We start from the raw sequence: 21713 nt of genomic DNA, 5'->3' as shown, positions 1-21713 counted from the left end.
GGTGATGGTGGATAAAATATGTGGGTGGTAGTGATGGAGGTATGGTGGTGGTGAAGGTACGGTGGTGGTGGTGGTGGTGGTGAAGGTAGGGTGGTGGTGGACGTACGAAGGTGGTTGTAGTTGAGGTGTATGGTAGTGGTGTTAGTGATGGAGGTATGGTGGTGGAGGTGGAGGTGGAGGTGCGAAGGTGGTGGTTAAGGTGTGGTGGTGGTGGTTGAGGTATGGTGGTTGGGGAGGTAAAATTGTTGTTGAGGTGGTGGTGGAGGTACAATGGAATGGTAGAAGTTTAGTTGTGGTGGTGGAGCGGAGGTAGACGAAGAAAAAAATTTGGTCAAGTAAAATTTATATATGTGTTGTACATAAGTTTCTTTACATTAAAGTCAAAAGCTAAAAATTTTAACTTAAAAAAAAAGTCAAATTTTAACTTAAGTGAAGTCAGAAATTTTACATTAACAAACTAACTTTTTTACTTTTTTACTTAAATAAGAAAAAAAATTACTTATTTTAGTGTTGCCAAACGACACCTAAAGCGTACACGAGGTGCCCGTGGATAAGGGCACCGACATATCCACATCAGCCAACATCTGACTAGTACTGTATGATACAAAATTAGATTTAGGATTTTAGAGCTGTAATCATATACTTGTAATTATCACTTTAATGGATTACCGATTACCTTTGCTCAATCAATTTTTGTGCTATTCTATCTCATAATTCTGTATGGTATTAGAACTTGAGGGATTTTAAGTTATTATTTTCTTCTTGTTTTTTCTTCAATCCACAATGGCCAGTATCAATTACTTATTTATTATTTGTCATATTCATTGTTTTATTATTGATACTAGATTATATTTCGTGCCTCAGGGCACAGACAGTTGTATTAATCAAGTATGACGAAATTCTGGATCCGACTTTTCATATTTAATATTGCTATATTCTAGATATCCTAATTTTTTGATATTCTTTTCTTTTGTTTCCTTTGCTTAAATTAGTAAATGTGTCGGGCCCATTAGCCCTTAGTTCATGGATTTAATCACCAAGTAAGCCCAGTAATCATGAATTTCTCGGGGCATCCTAGTGACGTATTTTGGCCCATACACCTACTATAGTAAGACTTGTCGCTTAAGGTAGCGTCGGGATACTAACTCAGGGTGAAGGAAATAAATTTTATGGAGTAGGATGAGTTATCTCGCGGTACTTGTACTGTGATGCGCATGACATGATTGATCACGATCAAAGCTGGCGCGAATGTGACAATCAAGATGCTAACTTGTGGTGAAGATGGGGTACCAGAGTGCGTGGAGCAGTAAAAATCCAACCGAGTGGGCCTTCTGCATATGTGCCTTGTGGAGCACTAAAAACCCAGGGGGTGGTGGTGGGGTGCGGGGGGGGGGGGGGGGGGGGGGGGGGGGTCTAACATGTGTCTTGTGCTTATGTTAATGACCTCGTGGGTGGGACGTTGCTAGTGGGCACGAAAATGAGGAATACTTTAGGACGCAACCCTCACAACTGACCTAACATATGCCAAAGGGTATTGGAACAATACATAGCGATAGTGTAAATGTGGCCTCCCATTGGAAGCGGTTTCATATTCTCGTGCCTTGGTTGGGTCGCGGTATATGGAAGGATTGGGCTACTCAAGTTACCACACCTTTATGTATTTGAGTTGGGCATATGGGAACTAAGATAACGTATGTAAGATGAAATGCTCCTACCCCACATGTGCAGAAGGTAGCTGAGATGTTTATGTGACAAAAGCTTGAGACTGGATGACAAGATTTCATGTGTGACTTGATGTGTTTACGTTACGGTCAATACCCTTTACGATTGGCGGAGTCTATGACTCAATGAAGCGTCATATAGGAGACACGACTGTTACTCGTATGTTGGGAGACAGAGGTATCGTTCCACATTATTGGTGAGACATGACTTGGAGGTCACAAGTAGAATTGAGATATTCGAGAAGATATACTATATACTAAAAAGTAGTTCATATTGCTGCATGGCTAGAACATCAATTTCCTCACTTCAACCATCGCAGTGGGGAGGATTATGCCATTTTTTTTCTTTTAGAAATGGACTACAACCTGTGAGAACATCAATTTCCTACTTCAACCTGTGTAGTCGGGAGGATTATGCCAATCTTTTCTTTTTTTGAAAATAGACTACGATAGTCATTATATGACATTGATATTATCAAGATGTGATAAACACGATAACCGTCTGAATTAAATCACCAACCAAAGGGGCTTAGAGTCCAACAACATACTGAAGAGCTTAAATCTCAACTATCTTATTTTACCTTAATAACTTAAATTCAGTAACCAAGAACTCCACCTCTTAAATAAATTGAACCTGAGACTACAAGCATTTTGGATTATGTGAAATTGTTCAAAGGGTTTGTAACACTAGGCTAGGAAGCCCAATAATTGAATCAATACTCTGCCTTTACCTGACGTGACATGATATAAACAAATACTTAAAAAATATGCAAAGAACAAAACAAAATATGGATGGGAGGATTGAAGGAGTTTCAGGGGACAAAGATGGGTATATTTTTCTCCCTCAGCAGGGCATAGTTATCATCAACTTCGCCCTTTAAATGCTATGACAACCGAAAGGTCAGAGAAACAAAAGTGAAGTTGGTTGGTATTTACAGAGCTACTTATTCTATTTACAGATCTAAGCAAGTTTTGTTGTTGCATTTTGTTTTACTATCGGGAGATCAAATTAAAGATGAGAAATGAAATTTAATTAGAAATCCTGAATCTCCATCCCTTCTTATTTGTCTAGATATGGGCGCAGGTCACCTTTTCTGTGACACGTTTCTATACCATGTCCCTCGTTTTTCTTATTTGAAAAAGATAACTCCTCAGTCCTCACCAAAGTAGCAAGTTGACTTAGGTTTGGTAGCATTGATAAAAAGTGAATTTCCTAAATAAATAGAAACAAAGAGATAATAGGGAAAGGGATGACTTAGGTTTGGTAGCAAAAATAGTCGAATAGCTGAAATTTTAGGTTGTGGAAGAGTTTGTTTATGTTGGTAAATACTCAAAGTGATCAATTATAATGTGTTGTGCTCTTTAAATAAGGGCTATTAAGAGCTTTGTAAATATTAGGGGCGGCCAAGTGTGGATTTACAAGAGTTGGTACTTCCTATTATAAACGAAACTACTGGTATTGTTTAGTTATACTCCTCTCTCTCTCTTGATTCCTGTACGATGTTCATGTTTTATCGTGAGTTGTTTTGACGTTTTCTATTAACAAAAAGCTCATCAGTACAAATTTCATCCACTTTTTTTTTTATTTATCCATTTAGTCTTTCTTTTTTACTCCATCTTCTCTGACATCCCACCATCTTTTCCCCCTCTTGTACCCTTTCAACCTTTGCTTTCCCATAATTAAACAACACTTCCTCTCCCCACTTTCTTCTCTCTCTCTACTTAATCTCTTTTTTCTACTTTCTTTTCATTCTTCCCACCTCTCTCTCTCTCTCTCTCTCTCTCTCTTTGAAATAGAGAAAACCCACAAGCTTGTTTCATCCATAAATGATCTCTCTCTCTCACAACTAAATGAATTCAAGAAAGTATGTACTAACTTCCCCCCATATATGTTTCAATTCTTGACTTTATTTTGATAAGATGATGATGATGCTTTTGAATTTCTAAATTTGATTATGTTCTTTTTTAACTAAATAGAAACTTGGGTTGGGTTCATATATGTGATTTTTTTTTTTTTTGCTTAATTAAGTTTGGGTTTTTAGTATGATGAAAATGTAATTTTAGTTTACTACTTTTGATTGTTGTTCTAAAATTAGGTCTTTGATGTGCCATCTCTTCATGTGTACTTTAACTACTTCTATAAATGAATTCTTTGTATTTATTATGTGTTTAATTGGTTTAAATTCAAATATTTGATCTAGTTTTTCTCTATAAAACCCCACTTTAATCTAGTAATTCCTCCATTAGAGGTCTTAAATCTACTAACCCTAAGGAGATATTAGGTTAACTAGACTGCTACTCTTATCTAGGTACCATGTTTATATTGAATCAGGTACAGATCCATCTACTTCTGTAAACAAAAGTTGCTTTTGGGTCCTAAAGTTTTTTTTGATGTTTTTCTTTAAATGGTTTGCTCTTATGTTTACTGGAACTCGGATCGCTCTGGTACGTGGTATGGGTACGGATACTGATACGCGTTACTCTACCATGTTAACGAATCAGTACTATATACATATCATAGATCTAAAGAATTTGCTCCATTCATCTTGAAACTAGTTCTTGTTAATCCTATCCTAATAAATAGTCTTGACTATTTTTGGCCGAAAAATTTGCTTACAAGAACCAAGATTAGATATAAAGCTCATTTTCTCTCCACTTTGGAGACCAATGTTCGAGTCTTAAATTGCCTGTGATTTCAAGTCTATTTGATCCATCTATGTCTCTATGAGTATTTAGGATCACCCTTTCATGGCTTATATCCATAAGATGAACTAAATCGCCAATCCATTTTTAAGACATTTCTTTTAACCCCATCTGTTTCTATAGAGTTTTATGGCTTTCGGAGTTAAGATCATTGAAGCCTGTTTTTTTCGTGAGATTATTTTCTAAAATTTGGTGTTTATTCCAACTTTAGACTTGTTTTATCTCAGATAAGTAATCTATGTAACAGAGACATCAATAATGAGTTAGTTGGTTTCGAAGAATATGAATTTGTGACAGTTACTTGTCAACAAGATAATATAGGAAAAGATATGGTTAAAAATGTGTGTTTAAATGTGTTTTTGACTTGTATGATGGTGGAATTATTAGGAGACTCTTTTCTGCATAGTAAGTAGACTTTACAAGTACTAATGAACTCCGTTACCCCTTGCTAAGTTCGTTTACTCGATTTGTTTCATAAAATTGCAGGTGAGGAGCAATACTTAGATTTTTCGGGTTGGATAAACCCTTCTTGATATCTGAACTCAATTCTTGCTAGAGTAAGCAACCATGAAACCCCAAATCCCTGACCTTGAAGCAGATGCCTTTTCCGAAACCGAATCAGATGTAGTCAGCCAAGTTGCTTCGAATATATCAACCCAAGAAACCACAGATCCTTCGAAGAACACTACTCGTACTTCCTCCTGCCTTACCGATCTCATAAACCTACAAACAAATCCAGATTCAATGTCCCTTGACTTAACTCTCAACTTCAACTCTTGTGAAGGGAAATTAGGAGAGAGAAAAGAATCAATGGGACTTCCATTGTTGAGCACAAGTGAGAGTAGCAACGAAGCTACAACACGTGTTCCAAGGGTTTTCTCTTGCAACTTCTGTCAGCGTAAGTTCTTTAGTTCTCAAGCTTTGGGTGGTCATCAGAATGCTCATAAACGGGAGAGAACACTGGCGAAACGAGCAATGAGGATGGGAATTTTTTCCGAGAGGTATGCAAGTTTGGCTTCTTTACCGTTAAATGGTTCAGCATGTCGATCCCTAGGAATCACAACTCACTCATCAGTTCATCAAGGGATGTTTTTATCAGAGAGGTCTATTGATATAAGAAATGGTGCACGATTGGATCATGACTACCTTGGCCTTCCCATTTTCATGGAGGATGATCAAGCTGAGTTATATTGGCCTGGGAGTTTTCGACAAGTTCCCGAGGGAGGAGGCGGTGGTAGTTCTGACAGGGATGGTGGTAATAATAGTCTAGGATTCAGTTTGATAGGGACTTCAAATTTGAATTTTGTAACAACGGCTCCGGCGGCAGAGATAGATTCATCATCCACACCGGATCTTACACTGAGACTTTAAGAAGTTGTTGCGGATCTGAGGTAGTATATAAATTGCTTCTGATATGTATAGAGATTATATATGATCCACGGCTGAAGCATTATTATGTATTTGAAGTAAAATTTAGAACAAGAAGTTGTTGAGTGATTTTGTTCTTGTTTCCTGTTGTGATATAAATGTTTCTGACTGATGAGAAATGTGCAGTTATTGATGATTTCTAACTTGTTCTGCTGATATCCTCACTGTTATATCTCTTTTCATCTCTAGGTTTATAGTATTTCTTTGCACTTGCAGGTTAAGAAGTTATGAGCTTTCATCCTAGGGTCAGGATATTACAATAACCACTTTGAGGCGATACGATCAATACCTGAAAACCATTGAATGGCAGGTCGAAATATCGAGCGTTCTTGCTATCACCATAATAGAATACTCTGTCATCAAGATTTTGGGCATATGGCTTAGTACCATAGTTGCAAGGCATTGAAAAGAAATAGACAATGATAGAATTTAGAAGATGCCAAAACTATATGTACTTAGAAGCACAAAAAGATGTTGAATTCGGGAACCCTAAATACAAAAACCAAGCAAAAGAAAGGACCAAAAACTATACCCTAGGCCCTGTAGAGGTGTTGTTGCAAAATATTCTGCAATTTAAAACAAAATTAACTAGAAATATTTTCATGTAACCCTTAACTGAACAATCTATGATTTTTTTTATCTACCGTTCGTTTGGAAGCTTGATATTTCAACGAGAGATTGATACAAACTGGAGCTCATATCAAGCCAGCTGCTTTAAGAGCAGCTTCAAAATCATTGTTGCTCTGCCAATCTGGTATCTGCATTCCAAGAAAAGGAACACAAGAAAGAATTTAGTCCCTCACACTGAAAGATTCTTCGAAATGAACTTATACTGTTTCCGAGATATGAGATAAACCCTAACATTACCTCGACTATGCGATTCCCAAAATGTTTCTCAACTTTCTCCATCAACATATGGTCCATATCTGTGCATAATAAATTGAAGACAGCCCCTGCAAAATAAAGAGACCACACATTTGATGTACAAGTATAGAGTAGCAATACATAGAAACTATAGGACTTTATATCGTTTAATTATAACTATTTGGAAGATATTGTGTTCGGATAGAAATTATGACAAAGCATTAAGATATTTCTATTACTCCCACCATGTGAGATTGTTATGACGAAGGACAAGTAAACCAAGAAAAGCAATCATGGAAGTAAGCAATCGCAAAAACACAAGAGATTTACGTGGTTCGGTTGGTGAAACCTACTCCATGGCGAACAATAGCGAGATGATTTTCACTATGAAAGGAGAAACAAGATTACAAAGCTCACTCAAGAGTTTTAGTATTTGAATATAACTCGAACCGTAATGCTCAGCCGCCTCTAACTCTCTCCTCAAAACGGACTTTATGATACACCCTTTACATTGATATCAACCCCTTATAAGATTAGGGGAAACATAAGTGAATGGGTTGGGCCAAATTTCAGGCCGCGGGAACCATTGCCTTAAAACGGTTTTTTGGTTCACGAACAGGGTTAGACATTGACCCATATTCAAGGAACTTTCAACGGAGATACTTGGGCTCTGATAGGTTCTGTGAACTTCTAAATATTCACAATCCCATATTGTGGGGTTTATGATATGAACAAAATATAATAATCTGAAGATTCTGAACATTAGAAGTCTCAAAATATGGTCATAAGTTTATAACTACAACCTACTATATTCAACTATTCTAATATTGAATTTTCATGAGCAAGTTTATAACTTAAACCTCAATGGATCAAAGAAAGACTTGGTACATTCCCAAGTTTCATCAAAGTTATATGTGATATTAAAGCATTTGACTACATTAACCCGAAAAGGAAATGGAAGATCGAGAGACCCCTAAAAGGCCATAAGTTAGAACTTACCCTTGCGACCGAAACGTCCCGCTCTACCACACCTATGCAAGTAGACCTCATAATGAGGTTCTGATGGATAATTGTACTTGTTCGGAAGATCATAGTTCACAACCACATTAACCTTTCAAAATGAAACAAAGTTAGATCTGAGGATGACGTACACAGAAGAGAGAACTCGTAATTAAAGAAACAGAACTGATTATGCACCTGTGATTGATCAAAACCTCGTGCAAGGAGATCAGTTGATATGAGAACTTTTGTTAATCCATCTTTGAACTCCTTCACTATCTTATCCCTGTTCTCAACAACACTATGAATTGTGGTACATTGCCAACCATAATCCACCAATGATCTATGAAGCGCGCCCGCACTCTTCTTACTATTGACAAATATAATAGTCTGCCCCAATTTTTCTCCTAACTCGAAAATCTTGTCCTTAATGACATGTATCTTTGCAAGTTCATCTGGACAATTCAACCTTATATTGTTTGACTACATCTAGTGAGAGTTCTTCTTTCTTAATAAACAGTTGATTTCCTCCTTTAACCACCCTTGATACGAAATTTTTCACAGCCTCATCAAAAGTAGCAGAAAACAAAAGCACCTGTTGGTAGGCGATAACAGTTAGAAAATATCTTAACCTTAGTAAAATGATAGTCATAACCTAGAATAATACGACAAATTTGTCCAGCATGCATGAGCTACAATAACAATTAACATTGTCAAGCAGACGTTCGGTGCATTTAGATTAGAAAATTTTGGGCTTATTGACTCGGATACTGAACATATATGTTTTCTAGAATCCTAGTGCAAGAGTTTAATGGACTGAAACATTTATACGAATATTGCCAACAACTTAGTTGGAGCGGTAAGAGGTTTAGTCTTCCACCCTACAGGTCAAGGGTTCGAGGCACGCAGACAATTTCAAAATACAAAAAAATAAAAGAAAAACATTTACACGAATATTAAAGAGTTCAAAACTACATCCATCCGATGATACGAAGATGTCATCTAACCGGCTCGGCTGCGCTAAACCAAGCGGGAACAAAAGAACCCCAAGTGTAGTGCATTGCTTTCATTTCGAAATGTTATGGGCCACCAAGCTACTATTTCAGAATTCGAATTTCCAGATAACATATCGTGGCCAAGACCTTTAGGAAAAGGTAAAACAAGAACAATAAGCTCTAAATGACTAATAAGCTAGAGTAAACTTCGTGAATATGTTCTAACTAGTAGCTGCTAACCATCGATTTAGTAAAAGATAAGACCTTGAAAAAGAGATAGCAGCTTGATAAGACTGAAAGACAAATGTAATTCACTGTGAGCTTATCAAATGCTAAATTTAGTATCGATATACCTGGCAATGTGCACTGCTTCTCTCAATATCCTTAATTATTCTCAAAGAGTCATCTTTAAAGCCATCCAGAAAATTAAAGTATTCAAAATGAGAGAACAAGGACAGAGAGTGAGAAAAAGGAGTCAAGTATTGGTGTGTATCATGCATTATGAACTACTCACAAAGAGTAAATGAGCTCGTAGATATTCACACAGAGCATTTACTCAGAAAAAGTAAATACGACCATCATGAATTGATGCATAATAAAATACTACCATAATGTTGATTTTCTTCTTTTATTTAGTTAAGGTCACCGACTGGAAATAGTAGACCTACGACATTTTTTGCCGTGAAGGTGAAAATAACCTTCACAACTAGCATTGCATTTAACTAAATTTGGAACTAAATTTGGTCGGAACGTATCGACCAAGTCAAACTTGCTAAATACATTGCCTTTAAATCAACACTTGATTATCCAAGTGGTAGATGGCGTTGACATAAACTCCAAAATCCTGGAGGTCTTAAGTTCGAATCGAGAAGGTGAATTCCATGGATATTGAATTTAAAGGTATAAATAATGTAGATCGTAGTCGATTTCTCAAACAAAACAACAAAGAGTGTTGCCATTAAAATCTCCCCAATTAAAAATAGAAACTTTGCTCGGAGATATTCCCTCATCTACTATAAATTTATTAGTATCATGGTGTAATTAATTGAATGAACGAACAGAACCAATACGTACGTGGTTTTCTGTATCGTTTTGAGCTGTTTGATTCAATGAACTTTCTCCAACCAATTTGGTATCGTATCCCCTCCATTCAATCGTGCCCTTTCAATAGCATCTCTTCGTTTCTTCCCTAATTCAATTCTCTCTTTTTTTAGTCTTTCTTTTCTTCTCAGATAAAGAAGTGTTGAATAAAGGAAATTAAGGAAAAGGGAAACCTTCTAAAAAAAAGGATTATGAAAGTTAAAGCTCTAAAGTTTCTTAATCCTTAGAATATATATATTTATTACTATAATTAACTAGGAGTAGTTGTTTTCAGGTATGCGTCTGTTCGGTTCAACATCTCTTCCTTCTTTCTCACGCTTCTCCTTATAAAATCGCAACCCTAAAACCCCCCCCCCCCCCCCATTGTCTCTTTCTTTCTCTCTCTAGATTGAGTACTGGTGGTAGGGGCAAAGGGTTAAAGGAGAAACTATAAGGCAATTCAAAGAACACAATTGAAACTAGAGAGAGGAATTCTAATTGAAACTAGTATAAGGTAAACTCTCTTTCTCTCTCTCCACTTTGAAACGTTAATTTTGATTAATCGTGGCATATCCCATTATGAATTGCATCTCCAAGGGTTTTTAAATTTGGTAAATTGGGTTAGAGGAGGACTCAATCCTCCATATTCAACTTTGATCTCCCTCTTTTCTGTCTCTGTCTATATTTAGTAGAAATACAGAGTGTCAAATAAACTAGTAAAACAGATTTTTTTTTTTTGATGAAATAAAACAGATTTTGTTGTCTACCAACAATAACAATTTCAATTCCTCAAAAAAAAAAAAAAAAAATAAAAAAAAAATAAAAAATAAAAATAAAAATAAAAATAAAAATAACAATTTCAATTTAGTTCAACAAAAAAAAAAAAACAATTTCACCCTAAAAAACATGGTTTTATGGGCCGCCTTTTCCCATTATAATACTGGCCTAAAGCCCAAATATATTTAGTGGTCTAAACTGCAATTAACTACATTGTTTATACTTTAATAATTTCAGTTCAATAAACTATAAATTTCACTTTTGTTGGGAATCGGTCTGGGACCTCCAAGAATTTAGGAGTACATGCCTTACCAACAAAGTTATAAGTTGTGTTATGTTAGTGTTCCCTTTTACCACTATACAAATATTTCTTATGGCTAACTCTTCATTTTCTCGTTGAAAAACGCTAAATGGTCCGACTTATGAAGCCAACAACAACCTCAAAGTGACGTGGCCAACCTCAATTAATCATGGATTCCTGGTATGAGGAGTTAGAAACAGTCAGAACAGTGGGGGCCGATTATGTCACCTTTCAGGTCGTGTCTGGCTTTGAAATCGGGTCATTTAACACGGTTTTTCCCATTAGAAGTGCCCCCATTTTCATTGAAAGTGTTAATTTTCTTGGGGTGGGAGTAAAACTCCTGCTATTTACCTATTGGTGGGTTTTTTCATCGCGACGGCCCTGTCAAATTTTTATTTAGGCCCAAAACTTGGAGGCCCAATAGGTTTTACAAGAATTAATTATATTTATCATTTGTATTTTTTGCAGGTGTTTGAATTTTGGTGGCAAAAAGAAGAACAAATAATAAATGAGTAATATATCTCTAATTATCTTCTCATTAGCACTAATATATCTCACACAAGGAAACTTGGTATACTCTTTTGGATGGTGGTCTTCTTCTTCTTCAACCCATGAATCTGATCCTTATAATGATCATAAATATTCTTCTTCCAAGTCTTCAAATGGGGTTGCTCAATTTGTAATTGAACCTCCTAGTGATCCAAAAGGGATAGAATTGGTTGAAAATGCAAGACAAAAACTAGTCGGTCCGAATTCTTGTTGGCAAAATGCTTATAGAAATCTCTTTGCTTCCTGCAATGTTATTCTTATCGACGAAGAGAAAAAATCTAGACTTGCATGGCTACTTAGTGATTGCTTTCGAAAAGATTCGGGTAGGCCTTCTTTTCCTTCTTGTGATACACGTTCTTCTATGATGAAATGTCGTAAAAAGTTAGATGAATCGGAGCACGAAACGTATCTCGAATTCTATCTTCAAACTAATGCAATCTGCCACCAATTACAGTAAGTGATCGTTCTTGAAATCTTGAGATATAATTCATTCGTAGGTGATTTTTCATCTTATTAAGTGTGATGTTATTTGTGTGATAACAGGGCTAGTGCGTTCAAACATGAAACAGAGAGACTAGTAAATGATTTGAAGAAATCAGCTCAATTCGCCGAAGAAAAACTAGTAATCATTGAAGAAAAATCAGACCAACTTATCCAAAACTCAGATCAAATCGAAAAATCCATAAGTACTATTGATCTTCGAACCCAACAAGTAGCACAAACTTCAGAGATAGTTAAAGATCGAATCGACATTTCACTAAAACATTCAAGTATGATTTTGGAGAAATCAAAGGAAATCACAGCATCTCAAACAGAACTTCAAGAAGGTCAGACAGAGATGAGAAGAAATATAGAGTCAGGGATGGAAATGCTTCATGAATCATATAATAACTTGAGTGAAGACATCGAAAAAGTAAGAAAAGAAGCTGTTGAAATAGAAAGAGAGATAAATGAAGTTAGTAATTCAATGTCATTGAAGATGAAAACCCTTCAAAATAAAGCAGACGATATAGGAAATGTTGCTGGTTTATCTTTAGATAAACAAAAACAACTCTTAGATGGGCAATCCACAGCACTTGAAGGACTTGATTTTCTAACCAAGTTTCAGTCTCAAGCACTTGAAGAAAGCAGGTACGAAAACTTCAACGATGAATGAGAATTTAAGCTAACTCCTTTTTTCGGCTAGCACTATTATTTGCATTATCCCACATAACCAAGGCAATAGAAACATGCTAGAATCCATTGGGCCTAATTCTCCTTGAATACTTGCAGGGCTACTTTGCAAAAGTTGGTTGAGTTTGGTCATAAGCAACAAGAAGAACTTCTGCAAAGGCAAGAACAACTTCAACAAGCACATGATCATCTAATCGAAAATTCAAAATCGATATTAGCAGCTCAGGTTTGTTCACTTTTAAACCACTTTGGATGAATTTCACTTGTTTTGAATAATGTGAACTTACTTTGAGTTTTCCAACTATGTTTATTCATGTAGGAAGCTTTCGAAGCCAAACAAGCAAGCATGTTTATAGCTCTAGATAAGCTTTTCACCTTACACAATGCTATATTGCTAGAATCTCGTTCGATAAAAGCGTTCTTCTTTTACTCTTTCGCTATCTTTGTCGTCTACATGCTTACCAGCGCCAAGCAAACATATTCTGTCAGGGCACGTCTTTATCTAGGTAATTTCTCATCTTTCTACATATATGTCTTTCAAATTTTAGATTAAGATAATTACTTATTATGAAGCATTCTTGATTCGTACAGGTTTATGTGCAACTTTCTTGACTGAATTTATAATTTGTCGGTTCGGGCAAGACCTTGATCAACAAACTTGGATAGCATCTAAAGTATTATTGGTTAGGTCATCGTTTTTGGTTGTCGCCTCCATTCAAATTCTATATTCCATTTTTACTTTCAGGTATGCTAATTAAGCTTTTCTGTTTACATTTTATTTTTTTCCATTATCCTGATTTGACTCGTTTGAATGTGAATCGGGTGACTCAAATAAACTCAAAATCAACCCAAATCAGAATCTCATACGAGTCAGACAAAAACAAACATTCTGACCCTGAGTCAATCTAGACATGGAGTCAGATTCTAGATCCTCATAATGAATTCTTTTGTATGAATCTATATTTGCAGGGACTATGAAATCTTGAACCATCAAATGCTATTAACTCTAATGGATAAAGTTAACATGATGGAAAGGAAAAAGCTTATGTCTTTGGAAATGGAGAGTAGTGATATAAATTTTTCATCTTGGATAGATGAAGATATATCAGAAGATGAAGTTGTTAGTCATGAAGATCCTGATTTTGTTTTACCAGAAGAAGTTGCAGAGAATTCACTTGCAACCTTATCATTTTCACGAAAATATGATCTTCGTCCTCGCCTTCGTCGATGAAATAACTTCATCAAATTACACAAAAAAGAAGATTACTTCTCCCTTTCTCCTCTCTTTACAATGGGATTCAAGAAACAATTTTTATATCTTTTGTGATTGGATTACATAGTTGTATCAAATTTGTATACTTAATTACAATAAAATGTTATTATTTATCAAACCAAAACCCTTCACAAAGCAAAAAGTAACAATACTCAAAACATTGTACAATAGTGAAATTCACAAATGGGAATAGATAAAAAGCTTTTTGTTTTATAGGATAAGAAGAATAATTAGTTTTCAAAGACTCGAAAAGCAAGTGAGAAATCAACAGCAATGCCAAAGAAGAGAATGAAAAGTCCAGTGAAGTTTATGAGTCGAGATTCTTTTCCATGCCGAAGTTGCAAGTATGTAGCTTTCTGCATTAGTCCTGTTTCAGCCGTTACTATTGACATACACAAAAGTATCCTACCAGCCACAGCATGCCATCGCACTACCCGGGCCCTCGTTGCTTGTGGCGCTCCGGGGTATCCGAACGTAAACAACCCTATAAACCACTGTGTACATCCACACACACATATATCGTCGACGTAAGATCCTTAGTTCACTGTACATTTATGATGAAAGAAAATGTTGGGGGCACTTACTACTTACCTGGAAACCGTATAAGATGAAAGTACCTAGACCGATCCATGAGTGCAAGCTATACATATCTGGTACTTTTATTTGTCGGTGATATTTGAACACAGCATAGATACCGATGATCCCAAGAGCTATAGATATAAGGTGTATTGTTCCATGAACAAATTTCCTTACTTTCCTCTCTGCCATCACTGTCTTATATGCCATCATTGCTGCTCAAAGTTCAAAAAAAGTATTAGTAGTTTGAATTGAATTCGACAACATGATATTATTTGTATATAACAAACATAAAATATATGATTGGTTCTTATGTATACGTACCTTGTCCAGACATAAATATGAATCCGAAAAACATAAGAAACGGGTGAACCTGTATAAAGAAAAACTCCGTAATTAAATGGACTAGGATGTATGTTAAATGTGTATACAAGTGTACAAGATATATACTTACATTGAAAATTTTGTCGGCAAGAGTTGAATTAATATTCATACCACCACGAAAATGGTACAACCAAGTAAGCATGAGGACAATGGCTGTCGCGCCAAATATGTGTGCTCCAAGAATGCACCATGCGGTCCATGTAGCATACATGGTGGGAAATATAATTAAAGATCGGTCGAGCTTCGATCAATTTATTGATATACCAAGTATAAACCACAGCAGGTTAATCTGATAGTGATTGTTTCTAGTTTTCCCTATATATATATATACATGTCTATTTGGAAGTGAAAGAGAGACTTAAAGATATACATTATATTCCTTAATATGTTTACTTTATTGATATTTTGGTTTTGGTATTTGGGAATAACTTTCTAGAATGAAGAAACCTCGAACTTTAGCAAGGCATCATCAGTGTACAATTTGATTAGTTGAGTTAGCGTACTTCACGTTGATAGGTTGCAATCATATATGTGCCTAGCCCAATTATGCTTTTTTTTAATTGTCAGCGTGCCTTGAACTCTTGACCTTTAGGGCAGAAGACTAAAGGTTTGGCTTTGGTGATTTTACTAATAACTTTTTGTTCAAGAGGCAAGATGAATGTGAAACCGCTAGACTAGTACATTAGAAATTGAAGCTAGTCGTGTTAGAATGATTCACCCTGGCGTAGATTATTCAGATTATCAGTGCCACTAGAGACACACGTACATATATGTTTTCTAATGCGAGAATAGTTTAAGTTGGGTTTTTTTTTTTGAAATTGATAATATATTGATCAAAAGGCACCGTTACAAAGACAGGGTTGAAGGGAGAAATTGAAGAACAAGGAAAGGGAAGAGCCCTAAAATGAAAAGTAGGTACTTGACCCAGTAAATACTCCGAGTAAGACTCGCCTCTATGCCACGAAAGTCTAGTTAATTATCTCCCTCCCATTGTCCACTAGATTGCAAATGGTAATTTAGTTAAAGTTAAGGTGTAGAGGAATAATGGGATGGCTAATCCGAGTAGAACGAGGCAAAGCAATTTCATAAAGCTTTCAACGATAAGTAGTTCACTAAGATATGCTATGTCCATTCCTCCACGGCTCCACGGTCTTACATAAGAAACATTTATTAACCATTGGTTCACCTTCACTAAGATTATAAGTTGAGCTTATGGAATACCCTTTCTTAGCATCTTCATGTCACACTGGTCGAGAGTCCATTTCTTAAGAGAACAAATGACTATCTCTGATTTTACCAAATAATTAATTCGACGAGTAAAGGCGCCTCTGTGTACGACAGAGGGCAAGAAAAGTCGTAGTTCCAGTTGAACGATGTTTCATGGGTCTCCATCATATATGCCACTGATGAATTCTTTTGTAAGGGCAAGGCGCCATAAAGATGGAAATAGCATTCAAAAGGGTTTGAGGTCTTATTTCAACAAAAAAAAAGAAGGGTTTAAGGTCTCACTTAGGTAAAGGGTACTCTAATAAATAGGATTATGATATATATCAAGATTCTTTCCACTCAACTCTATATAATTGTAGCTTTTTTTGTTTGTTGAAAGCTATATAATTGTAGTTGGATCTTTACAAACTCAACATCTAATACATGTGATGATGTGAATAAATAAAGAGTACTTATCTTTTGGATTTTTTTTCATATTCAATCAGACTCCAATATTTTAGAATATTTTCAAGCATCTTAGAACATTCTTCACTGTCGGATCTCATCATCTCGATCTTCCACATATATTACATGTTTACGCACGTATCTCAACAGGTAGATTACTCTTTTTTACTTTCAGGTATGCTAATTAAGCTTTTCTGTTTACATATTTTTTTCCCATTTCCAGGCTTTCATTCATTTGACTCGTCTGAGTCTAAATATGAATTGTCTGATTCAAATGAACTCAAAATTTACCCATATCAGCATCTCAGAAGAACCAGACAAAAACACACATTCAGAAATTCGACTCTGAGTCAATCTAGACTTGGAATCAGATGCTATACCCATACTGAATTTTTGTTTGTATATATTTGAAGGGACTATGAAATCTTGAACTTTCAAATGCTATTAATCGATGCAACAAAAAAAATGCTATTAATTCTAATGGATAAGGTTAACATGATAGAAACGAAAAAAGCTTGTCTTTGGAAATGCAGAGAAGTGATATAAACTTTTCATCTTGGATAGATGAAGTTAGTCACGAAGATCCTAAATTTATTTTACCAGATGAAGCTGCAGAGAGTTCACTCACAACAGGGGTCGGACATGGCCAAAGCGAGCAAAGCTTCATTTTAGGCCACCAAACATTGGGGCCTCATTGACCTTTAAAGTTGGGGGTGCCCGGTAAAGAAACCAGATTACCAGACTATTAAAGTGGGCCGTTAAAACCTCCGCCCCATAGGCCATAATATCCCTACTTCCTATTTTTTTTTTTTTACAAATCTTATGTAAGAGGTTTAATATTGATTTAACCTCTAATTGTTGACTTATTGTAAATTTTGACCCTCATTTTTATCTACCTATTAAATTTGGTCCAAAAATCCTAATTCCAATGGCTAACTTTAGCTTCCGGTTTCATTTTTCGATTTTACTAATTCTTTTTTAACTATTTTCTTTCATATCCTTTCTTTCTACTTTAAACCATTTTTATGTCTGAAAATGACTCACTCGGAGATAAGTTTCAGTCGATCATCTACTTGCAAGTCACACACATGAGCGCACACACACACATGTACACGCACACACGCTCACCCTCTTTCTTTTTTCTCTCACTTTCCCTCTCATCTTATTTCTCGCTTTTTCTCTCTATTTTTCTTTGCATCTCTTCTTCTTTTTCTTTCTCTTGATCTTTTTTTCAGCCCTATCCCGAATCTGTCCAAGATGTACCGTATATTTCAGATTGACGTTCTAGATTCGTGCCACGTGTTCCGAAAGGTTTGATTTTGACTGAAATTTCGACTTGCGATATATTTAGCACCCGGACTCCGATTTGCTTTCCGTTTTCGCCGTTGGGTTCGTCTTAGAATCTACTTCTTAATAGAGTATAACATTGGTCAGAATTACCAGAATCTCTAAATGACCAAAATAACCTTTTTGTCTCTTTCTCCCGGTTTTATGCGTTTTTCATACTGAACCCTGTAAAGACACCTGAGAAAGAAAAACAAGTAATTCATCAGAGTAACTGCTCGAAATGGACTAACTAACCCGAGTTAAGAGATTCAGATGAGACATTTTCATGTCTCATCAGAGTGCAAACTATACATATCTGGTGCATGTACGCCTCGGTGACATCTGTATACGGGATAGTTATACAAATCTGGTGCATGTATTTCTCGGTGAAATTCGAATATGGCGCAGATACCGATGATCCCAAGACCTATAGATATAAGGTGTAGTGTTCCGTGAACGAATTTCCCTACTTTTTTCCCTACCCTCACTGTCTTATATGCCATCAGTGCTGCTCACAGTACAAAGTAATAAATGGAATCAGATTTTGGTTCTTCCTCAAAACTTCAAATATATGAAAATGAGTGTATAATTCGTGTCCTGTAAGTAAAACCAGTTCTATAAATTCAACTATTAGAGATAAGTTTAGGAGGTGTAATCTCCACATTTGAATATAAATTTAGGAGGTGTAATCATAGTCATTAAAGAAAAAGGTATATTCTAAAAAAATACTCTTAAAGAAAAATTTGAGAGATATACCTTGTCCAAACATAAATATGAATCCAAAAGACATGAGAAATGCGTGAACCTGTATAAAATTTTAAAACAAAGAAATAGAAAAAAGAACTTCGTAATTACATGGATTTCAGGATTAGCTTGAATTCTAAGTACGAATATCAGTAATGTACAAGATATACTTACATTGAAAATTTTCTCCGCACGAACGGCATACATCGTGGCACTAGTTATATCGGTAATTCTCTCACCACGAGTTGAATTGATATTCATACCGTCTCGGAAATAGCACAACCAAGTAAGCATGAGTATGATCGCTGTTGTGCCGAATGTTTGCGCTCCGAGAGTGCACCATACTGTCCATGTAGCATTCATGGTGGGCGATCGAATGAAAGAACGATTGAGCTCTAATCAATTTATTGATATACTAAGTATAAATCACAGTAGCTAGGTTAATCTGATTGTGATTGTTTCTGGTTTCTCTCCATATATGCATGTCTAGCTGGAACTTGGAAGTGAAAGAAAGACTTAAGATATAATATATTCTTTCAAATGGTTTCTTTATTTATATTTTGGTTTTGGTATTTGGGAATAACTTTTTGAAGTGAAGAAACCTCCAACTATCGCAAGGCATCATCAACTGTGTAACATTCGAGCCAGTGAGTTAAGGTACTTCACGTTGATAGGTTGCAACCATATATACTGCCCTATAGAGTAATTGAAGATTACAAGAGATTCCCAGTTACAGTACTTGTTGTATACCCCCTTCTCCCTCCATAACAGTCTCTCTCTCTTCAACCAGATCTGTGTTTGTTCTTCCGGGAAAGGGCTCCCCCTTCGCCGGATCCCCTTTTTTCTTCCTTTTTTTAGTTTTTCCTCCATGAATAGTCTCTAGGATTCTCTCTTTCCTATTTCTCTCCCATCTCTTTTCTCTCTTTTGTTTTCATTCTCTAAATTATAGATGTGTTGATGTGTTCTTCACCATTATTTGGGCAGAATAGGATCAAGTCAATTGATTTAGATATACCTATATTTTCAGAAGGGGAAAAGTTGTGGAGATTTCTTTACATGGCTAATGTGTGCTTCACCATTACAGATGTGTTCTTCACCATTATTAATGCTTAATACTCCCACCAATAGCCCTTACTATTCATCACTTGCGGGTAAGTACTTTTGGCAATAGATGTTTAATTTGATTGTTGGAGAATGGCACAAAACTTAATTCGGTTTATCAATAGCACAGTTCAATTGGGTCAGAAGAGCCATTCGGTTGTGGTAATTGAAAAATCGTCTGATCTACTACTATAGTGTTAAGAATTCTGGATCTCAAGCTTATCCCTCTAGAACTCAAGAATTAAGACTTACAAATTCGAGTCATGAGCAAGGAATTGAATTTCCTTTAATTGAATTAGATATTGGAAAGATTTGTTTGCAAGGTCTCTCCAAAATTGGGTAACACCCTGTTATGGTCGTTTTGACCAAATAATCATTTTTCATCATATGATCATCTCCAGTGGGTGGCGTTGATTTTTGGGCGATCGTCGGATTCTATTGGTGGCGTCGGTGGTGTTCTTGGTGAAAGTTGTTCTTAATTACAGGGTAATAGCTGGTTCATTCATATGGTGGTATTAAGGAATCAAAGATCGATCCAGTGAGTGATGCGGAGAAGAAAGAGTTTCTAGTTGTCTATTTACTTAGTATAATAAAGGTTATGTTTCTTTGTTGGTCGTTAGGGCCTGTTATGTTGGTCTTTAGGGTCTGTTTTGTTGGTCTTTAGGACCTTTTGTTATAAAACTAACCGGAATCAGAGGCGCTAACCGTAGATCTGCACGCCACGGTTGACGGCGAGAGAGAAGAAGGTGAAAGAAGCATTGGTTATAAAACTACCCTTAGATGGTTAGTGGTGGTAGTACCAGATGAAACCCACCAGCTAGATCAGGCAGCTCTTAAGGCACCCCAAGTGGGCATAACTTGTCTTGTTTGTCCGAATTTGGTTGTGTCTTTGTTATTTTATACTTCATGATGTAATTCTCATTAGCTTTTTGGCCTTTAAATGAAGTTTGATTTCCAAAAAAAAAAAGAGATTCCCAGTTACAACAACTGAAATGTATCTCCACTCAAATTACTGAAACAAGGGTATAGTCCCATAACAAAACCGGGTACCTGAAATAGTGAATACTTTGAGTAACACTGGCCTCTATGCCGCGAAAGTCTAGTAACTCCGCCCCCTCTAAGTAGTCCACCAAATTGCAAATGGTAACGCTATAGAGTGGTTTCAAAAAAAGAAAAAGAAAAACGCTATAGAGTGAAATAAGACACAAAATGGGGCTTATCAACTTCTTATTTCGTAAAAAATTAAACTATAGTGGAATAATGTGTGAGGAAAAGGTAGAGTTTAGAGTTCCGATATACAAATTTTTTTGTTGTGAAACACATATAGGCCACATTCTTTAAACTTGTTTCGGGCCTTCGACATCTCAGAGTCGGGCTGGACCTCGTCAATGGTGTTCTTCAATTTCCCAACTTCCTTCCACCTTCTCCCAAATGATTTGTGTGGAAATAAAGGATGTCATTCTGTTGAGGAAAATGTGTACTTTTCATATTCTATTATGAGTTGATGCCAAGAACAACCACCTATTAACTTGTGTAAATTGTTATTTACAACCTTTATTAGTGGCTTAGATAATACTTCTATGACAGAAAGAAAAGTAATTAACCATTTCTCATGCAGATTTTTTTTCTTATACAAAAAATAACGCTGGTGTTAAGTTTGTGGTCATCCAACTCAAAATCAATTGACAATGAGTCGAGAGGACATATTATATTCTTGGTTAATTGCTAGATAGTCTTTCTTTCACGTGGGATTATTCTCACACGTCCTCTCACATGTGACATAGTTAGCCTAACACGTGTTTTTTTTAGAGGGGGCGTGTGAGAATAGTCTCACATGGAAATTGGATTACCACAAACTTAACAAGTGACACGGTTATATGTAAGAATAATTTTAACGCTTTTAACCTTTTTTCTATTTTGATAGTATATATATTCATAAGTATAATATTTAGTAAAAGTTACGGATGGATTTGTTAAATTCACGATTATGTAATAATCGGGGAAATACATTAAATTAATGACACGATAATTTAACGTGGTTCGGTCGA

At 35.9% G+C, this 21713-nt stretch overlaps 3 protein-coding genes and 1 pseudogene across 6 annotated transcripts; 2 read left to right on the top strand and 2 right to left on the bottom strand.

Annotated features, from left to right (window-relative positions):
* Nucleotides 1-3259: 3259 nt before the first annotated feature.
* LOC147564159 (zinc finger protein 4-like) lies at nucleotides 3260-5995 on the top strand. 2 transcript variants are annotated; one of them, XM_086643939.1, is made up of 2 exons: nucleotides 3260-4777; nucleotides 4831-5995. In XM_086643939.1, the coding sequence occupies exon 2, from the start codon at nucleotides 4992-4994 to the stop codon at nucleotides 5793-5795; it is 804 nt and encodes a 267-aa protein (XP_086500065.1). In that variant the 5' UTR covers nucleotides 3260-4777; nucleotides 4831-4991; the 3' UTR covers nucleotides 5796-5995. The 2 variants fall into 2 exon arrangements, with proteins under 2 accessions (XP_086500065.1, XP_086500056.1); XM_086643930.1 differs by having other exon boundaries at nucleotides 3310-3586; nucleotides 4911-5995.
* Nucleotides 5996-6100: 105 nt separating this feature from the next.
* LOC147564158 (DEAD-box ATP-dependent RNA helicase 38-like) lies at nucleotides 6101-9210 on the bottom strand (annotated as a pseudogene). The gene is made up of 5 exons (XR_015236995.1): nucleotides 9064-9210; nucleotides 7914-8310; nucleotides 7716-7827; nucleotides 6720-6805; nucleotides 6101-6610 (listed from the first exon to the last, which is right to left on the bottom strand). The product of XR_015236995.1 is annotated as a DEAD-box ATP-dependent RNA helicase 38-like (transcript).
* A 551-nt stretch (nucleotides 9211-9761) lies between these two features.
* GEX1 (gamete expressed protein 1) lies at nucleotides 9762-13981 on the top strand. Of its 2 annotated transcripts, XM_086643966.1 has the most exons (8): nucleotides 9814-10085; nucleotides 10199-10304; nucleotides 11337-11870; nucleotides 11961-12548; nucleotides 12690-12816; nucleotides 12910-13096; nucleotides 13182-13335; nucleotides 13560-13981. In XM_086643966.1, the coding sequence occupies exons 3-8, from the start codon at nucleotides 11377-11379 to the stop codon at nucleotides 13819-13821; spliced, it is 1812 nt and encodes a 603-aa protein (XP_086500092.1). In that variant the 5' UTR covers nucleotides 9814-10085; nucleotides 10199-10304; nucleotides 11337-11376; the 3' UTR covers nucleotides 13822-13981. The 2 variants fall into 2 exon arrangements, with proteins under 2 accessions (XP_086500084.1, XP_086500092.1); XM_086643958.1 differs by having other exon boundaries at nucleotides 9762-10304.
* Nucleotides 13888-15160, bottom strand: LOC147564156 (Cytochrome b561/ferric reductase transmembrane protein family). Its single transcript, XM_086643976.1, has 4 exons — nucleotides 14894-15160; nucleotides 14764-14812; nucleotides 14455-14654; nucleotides 13888-14357 (listed from the first exon to the last, which is right to left on the bottom strand). Exons 1-4 carry the CDS (start codon nucleotides 15032-15034, stop codon nucleotides 14094-14096), a joined length of 654 nt encoding a protein of 217 aa, XP_086500102.1. The 5' UTR covers nucleotides 15035-15160; the 3' UTR covers nucleotides 13888-14093.
* Between the last annotated feature and the right edge of the window lie 6553 nt (nucleotides 15161-21713).

Source organism: Eschscholzia californica, unplaced genomic scaffold (assembly GCF_041429995.1).
Source record: "Eschscholzia californica isolate CP2 unplaced genomic scaffold, dmEscCali1.0.p SCAF_1, whole genome shotgun sequence".
In the NCBI taxonomy this organism is placed as follows: domain Eukaryota; kingdom Viridiplantae; phylum Streptophyta; class Magnoliopsida; order Ranunculales; family Papaveraceae; genus Eschscholzia; species Eschscholzia californica.
This window is presented reverse-complemented; position numbering and strand designations above follow the sequence as displayed.

Bases quoted from the DNA above. Each gene is read 5' to 3' on its own strand.
- GEX1 (XM_086643958.1), top strand. From the start codon at position 11,377: ATGAGTAATATATCTCTAATTATCTTCTCATTAGCACTAATATATCTC. The intron at 12,549-12,689 runs GTACGAAAACTT...GAATACTTGCAG, and splicing joins CAAGCACTTGAAGAAAGCAG to GGCTACTTTGCAAAAGTTGG. The intron at 13,097-13,181 runs GTAATTTCTCAT...TGATTCGTACAG, and splicing joins CAGGGCACGTCTTTATCTAG to GTTTATGTGCAACTTTCTTG.
- LOC147564156 (XM_086643976.1), bottom strand. From the start codon at position 15,034: ATGTATGCTACATGGACCGCATGGTGCATTCTTGGAGCACACATATTT. The intron at 14,655-14,763 runs GTACGTATACAT...AACTTTGAGCAG, and splicing joins CATATTTATGTCTGGACAAG to CAATGATGGCATATAAGACA. The intron at 14,358-14,454 runs GTAAGTAGTAAG...GGATGTACACAG, and splicing joins TCATCTTATACGGTTTCCAG to TGGTTTATAGGGTTGTTTAC.
- LOC147564159 (XM_086643939.1), top strand. From the start codon at position 4,992: ATGAAACCCCAAATCCCTGACCTTGAAGCAGATGCCTTTTCCGAAACC.